The 6067-nt window shown below is 41.1% G+C and overlaps 1 protein-coding gene across 6 annotated transcripts in view; it reads left to right on the top strand.

Annotated features, from left to right (window-relative positions):
• The first annotated feature begins 5496 nt into the window (after positions 1-5496).
• ARHGAP12 (Rho GTPase activating protein 12) overlaps positions 5497-6067 on the top strand; it is a 70418-nt gene continuing 69847 nt past the window's right edge. For all 6 annotated transcript variants that reach the window (XM_010294282.1, XM_010294281.1, XM_010294280.1 and 3 more), the window contains exon 1: positions 5497-6067. This exon is cut by the window's right edge and continues 113 nt beyond it. In XM_010294282.1, the coding sequence (XP_010292584.1) occupies positions 5497-6067 (571 nt within the window).

Raw genomic sequence — 6067 nt, 5'->3', positions numbered from 1 at the left:
GGCGGGCGGGCGGGCTGGGGCGAGCCGGTGCGGGTCTGCTGCGCGATTTGTAGCCGGTCGCTGGAGCCAAGGACTTGACAAAAGCCCGCGACGAGGAGCGAGGGGGCCGGTGGAAGCTGGTTACGGTGCGGGGGCGGGCGGGCGGGCTGGGGCGAGCCGGTGCGGGTCTGCTGCGCGATTTGTAGCCGGTCGCTGGAGCCAAGGACTTGACAAAAGCCCGCGACGAGGAGCGAGGGGGCCGGTGGAAGCTGGTTACGGTGCGGGGTGCTGCGGCGTGGCTTGGGAAGTTGTCCTGACACTTGTTTAAAATGCATCGCTTATTCACTGCTCTGAGTCACAGGCAATTATTAAATGGTTACTGATTAAGCCTTTAATTTTTAAGGAAGCGTGAGGTCTGTGAAGAATCAGTGCTCGATTTCTAACCTGTGGTAGTAATCTCTGAGGAAACAGTAAAGAGTTAAGCTTGTTTTAATAAAGCGTGGAAGTTCTCTGTGTTTTGTCTATATGTGTTGTTTGCATTTGCATCTTTGCATCTATTTTTATACAACTTTTGCATGCTCTAGATGCACACTTTGCAGATGGTGGTTTTTACAGGCATCGATGAGGGCCAGTTGTCTGCATGAAAATACCAGCAGAGGAGTTAGCTGTGCTGGATAAAGAGTGGTGCCCGTTGGGAAGAAAGGTATGAATAGGGTTGAATTCTGAGAAGGTTATTGTGGAACCAGTCTCCCAAACAGTGGTTTTAGGCTTGAACCCCTAAGAAAACTGCCCAGGGAGAAGCAGAATCATAGAATCTAGTGAGCTGTAGCCAGGGTATCTCATCTGGCCTGAACTGATAAGAATTCATCTTAATTTAGTTTCAGTAATTGAGTTTATTTCTGTATCAATGTTGCAGAAGGGTTCATTTCAGTAGCGGATAAAGTTCGATGCTGAAAATGGAAAAAAGATTACACAAGTCAACTGCTGCTGCTTCTTTGTAGGACACTGTGAACAAGGTCACATGAAGAATTTTAAGACAATCAGTTAATATCCTCAGTGGCTTTTTTAGTAACTTATCATCTATTTGTATTATAATGTAAGCAACAATTCCATAGACATGGTGAGTAAGTTGTTTTTTTTTTTTCTCCAAGAGTGAAATAAATGAAACAGCAGAAAGTCTTTTTGGTGTGTTTCAAGGCTCAGTTACCTGGTTCTAGAAGATCAGAAGAAAATACTCAGTTAATTTCCAAGTTAATTTCCAAAGAGAGGTACAAAATAGGTGGGTTTTTTTTTGGTCTTGAGTTCTAGGATAGCGCTGAAGTCAGGGGTGATCATATCATATATGATGGTACCCATGTCTGTATGGATTAGGACCATGTTTCTTTCAAGACCAATTTGCATGGGCTTCGAGATAGCCTTGGTGAGCATCGTTTTGCAGTTCAGTGCTGTGAGGAGGTTAGCCTGTTTGTGTAGGGTTTAAGTTGCCCTAGGAGAGGCCTACCTCTGAGCAAACCTAAAGCTCTCCAAACCCAACCTAAGGGGGGCTGAAGCTGTGACGGCAGTTACTTGGTCCCGGTTTGTGTGGACGTACGTGAAATCTAGGTAGAGGCAAACGTTTGCATGTAAAAACCCTGATGCTACGGGCTGTGCTGTCCAGGGGCAGGGAGCGCTGGGGAGAGCTGATCTCTGCAGACACCGAGGGTTGCCAGCCTTACTTGGCCTTACCTGACTGAGAGGTGGGAATGGTTGTCATCAGAAATTGGAGCCTGAGAAGATCTACACCTGGGCATCAAGTGAAAGATCCTCCTGTCGCTGGCTTCCTGAGTATGGCGGGATGCTGGGTGGCTGCACCCAGGGCTGCATGTGGGATAACAAATGGCCTCTCTCAGAACAGCATGAATGCTCTGTGAAAGTTTCCTCGGGGGGGATGTGGCCCACCTTAAATTAGTTAGCATGTAGCAATTGGGTTTTTCTTCTCCAGAAGAAAAGTGTGGCCCAAGTTTGATTTTTGTTATTAATTAATAAATTTTCTTAGGTCTTTGTTGTCAGTGGGGCCATTTGTTGTTATTAATCTCTTAATCGGGTGTTGAGACTTTATTTAAGGTATTCAAGCAAACAGATGTCCTCTGTGGAAGTAAATAATTTTTCATGCTTGTCATCCTCTAATTAGGGCTCTTCAACCTTCTTTACCAAAGTGGGTGCCATCCAGCATTACAGGTGATGGAAAACAAAAAAAATGCAGTGAGGTTAGAAGGTCTGACCTGCCCTATCGCTTCAGTTGTTGACTAGTAGCACAATGAAGGCAGTACTCCAAATGTCAATATTGTGCATTCACATCTCAATTATTCTAAATGCCTTGCAGCAGTGGTTTGGCCAAGGCTTCCATGGGTCTTCAACCCGAGTTCTATGAGATGGATACACGGACCCTCGAAAGGACATTACAATTAGCTATTCCCTGGGCTGCACATACGGTAGCAGTCTATCTTCTGTGGCACAACAGCTGCATTAAAAAATTTCAAACAAAATGAAACTTAATGCATTTGGATCTCTGAATCAAGGCTATGGTAGTTGTTTGCAGACCAATTCAGTTAACGTTGATATTTTTTAAACTTACTGAGCAAGATTTCCCACCATAGGTATCTCTTGCCTCTCAGTGTTGAGGCAGAGGATTAGAACCTTGCTTGATCCTGATGATGTGGTCTGTTTATAAAACTGTTTTAGTGTTCTGGCCAAATACAGAACACAGCGTGACTCTTTTTGATCGTATGTTCAACATTACCAAATGTTTGCTGTTGGCTTGATAATTTTGCAGCTTGGATGAAAGAACAAAAAATTGTGCTGCATATTTTTGTTTTTTGGAAAGCGATGAGGCTGCAAAACTGACTTCAAAAGTGGATAGAGCTATTTTTGTAGCTCCTGTATTTAACTTGTATTTCTTAAAATTCTGTTTTTTTTTTAAACATGAAATGCAACTTATTGAACCTATCTGTCTTGAAAAAATGTTAAGCAGGCATTCTCAATTAATAGTTATATGGAATTGGCAAAAGAGAAATGAAAAATCCAAGCTTTTAAACACTTGGTAGCCCTGTGGGAAACTGTAGGCTTATGTTCTCTTTTTGGTTTCTGTATGGGAGAAGGAAAAACATTGTAAATGGGTCCTCATCCTACATTTGAACTTCCAAGGTAGCAGACCTTAGAGTTAGACTGGAACTTGGAAACACTTGCGTTTTTATGGTATATGACCTTGAAAACGTGAAAGGGGTTGGTGGCAGCTTTGAAGGAGTGTTGGGAGGAGTCAGGTTTAATAACAAGGAAAAAACAACATTTGTATGGCAGAGCTTCCAAAACTAGGAAGAGAGTCGGAATGGCTGCAATTTGTGCATGTTTACCTTCTGCTACAGTTGCTAAACAACTGCAGAGCTGCACTTAAAGAATACCTATTTATGTAGAACAGCAGGTAAGCAAGTTGTTTTGTACCGAGGCTGTAAATACGGTACAATTCACTGAAATGCTGTGAATTGTAGCGTACCATTTCATGGTAGAGAGAGTAAACACCAGAATCCTATCAATCTTTTCCACTGCTTTGTGTTCCTACTGTCAGCTTTGTTGAATGTGGTACTGTCATTCCTTTTGCTGAGTCTCTGATAAAATTGTAAGTCTGACCTTGTGATTCCATTTGAAGTCTTGTAAATTATGGTAGCTTTCAAGTTGCCTGTAGGAAATGCTTCCTGGAAGTAAAAGATGGACTGTGGGAGGGAGAAGGGCACAATTTAGAGATGGGCACTTTCTGTCTTGGCGTCATACTTGAACTTTTTAGCTTTTCCTTTTTCTACCGAGTTAATGCGGGGAAATTGTATTTTTTTTTCAAGGTTCAGACCAAATAGCCAAAATGGTGAAAGAAAAATTGAAGAACTGATAGGGGTTTATGCTTCAGCTCTCCCCAGAAGTCCTTTTTTATTGTTTCTGTCCTTAGTCCCATTTAGGGTAGCTGAGTTCACTCTGCGTGTGTGTGCCTGCATGGAATTGCATTAGTTCCACTCTGTGGCAAGGTAAACACTACAAATCTCATCACAGAGTCTTAACTTGCAAAACTGAAAGTTTCTACATAAAGTTTTTCATTCATGAAACATGCATTTTTAAAAAAGATTTATTTGTTAATCTTTAAATGTAACAGCATTTTACTTGATTTCTCCTACATTTTATTTGGATGCTAGAGATCTTCCCCTTTACTTACATACTTTGATTTTTCAAGATTAAGAAATCATATCTTTCATGTTAATTTAATACGTTGTGTTCAGTGTAAGTTGGCAAGACTGACACTTACCCACTCATGAATTGTGACATTGATGCTACATCATTAAATACAGAGAACTTGTAGTTCATGGGTGCAGATACAGTGGTGGCTGTCTGAATTGTAAGATGCTAAAAGTCCTTTTCAAAATTTTCATGTCTTACCCTTTCATTTATTACCCATTTTTGGTTTTGGTTCATAATCCTGTTTCATTATTGGTTTTTTTGTTTGTGTTTTCTGTTTTAGCCCTTAAACTTCTGGTTAGATCTGGTTTTCTGTAAGGTAAATACCACAAAAAAGCTCTCTTAAGAGCGAAGTAAATATGCAGAATTTAAACCACTGAAACCAAAGTATCTTGGAAGGGTGAAATACTTTTATTTAATACTACCATGGTTATAGATGAAATTCTATGTTGCAGTTATACTCGCAATTTAAAGGAATAAAAAACCTGATTATACCACCTGTTTTATAGACAACAGCTAGATGCAGGTGTGACATGATCTGCAGCCTCAGACAGCGTGGGTCACATAGCTCCCTGGTCATCTCCTGCTCCCCTTCGGTGGAGGGTGGCAGGGTCTGTAGGGCGCGCAGCATGAGTGGGTCAAGGATTGCCAGCCCATGCTGAGCCTGGTGACTGGGATGTAGCATTGGAGGAAGATTTAAAGGATTTTGTAAGGAATTTTGAAGACTCTGAAGGGACTCTTGAACTGAAAGAGGAATTAAAATAAGCAAATAATAATCTCGTTTTGAATATTTTGATTAAAAACAGTGTAGTAACACAGTTCCATGAAGAAATTAAGCCTGTGTGTAAGCAAGAGATTGACTCAGACTAGTCCCCCCACCAAGCTCCAGGTGATCAATCAACATTATTTAGTAATAGAAACAACAGGCTTAATGAGCCACTTGATAGCAGGAGGCTTGTGTGAATAGGAGAGTTAAAATCAGTGACTAAGTTGTGCTTAGTGTATGACTTTGTTTTATCACTGAGAAAAGTATCTGAAAATCTTGTCTTTTTCCATCAATCAATTAGTCTGAGGTTGACACAAATTGAATAGGCAGGGTTATTTTTGAAATGATTTTCCTCTGAAGAGCTCTTAGACAATTACTTTATTACGTGTTTATGTTTCTTTTTTCTTACAGCTCTGATTATTAACAGGAAAATAGCACTGCTGAAACAGAATGTGGCTTACCTTTTGCCTGAAAAGCTGAATTTTTTTCAAATAGAAATGGCTGATAAGGGTGGGAAGATTCTTCCAGGACAGTTGTACATTGAAGTGGAGTATGACTATGAATATGAGGCCAAGGACAAGAAAATTGTGATTAAGCAAGGGGAGAAATACATCTTAGTGAAAAAGACTAACGATGATTGGTGGCAAGTCAAAAGAGATGAAAATTCCAAACCCTTTTATGTGCCAGCACAGTATGTGAAGGAAATACCACGAAAAGCGCTGATGCCACCTGTTAAGCAGGCAGGCATGCTGCCGAATAACGCTTTGAAGTTGCAACATGGATTACAGCGATCAACAGAAAATGTGAATAAGTCACCAGAGCTCTCTAGTTTTGGAAAGTCTTCTCCAGTTCAAGTGTCTTGCTTAGTTCGAGATGCCAATCAAAATTTGGGACCGAACAATAGCCCTGGTCAAAATCTTGGTTTGTGTCTGGACCTTACCCAAAACAATGGAAAACTTAACAATGAGTTGCAATCTCCCAAGGTTTCCAGCCAGTATAGAACCATCTCCATGGGTCATTTCCCATGTCCAGAGCTTTTGGAAATAGAGAAGACCAGCTTTTTGCATG

This window comes from Phaethon lepturus, unplaced genomic scaffold (assembly GCF_000687285.1).
Source record: "Phaethon lepturus isolate BGI_N335 unplaced genomic scaffold, ASM68728v1 scaffold889, whole genome shotgun sequence".
Classification (NCBI taxonomy): Eukaryota; Metazoa; Chordata; class Aves; order Phaethontiformes; family Phaethontidae; genus Phaethon; species Phaethon lepturus.
The sequence above is the reverse complement of the archived record's forward strand: the minus strand, read 5'-3'. Positions and strand labels throughout refer to the sequence as shown.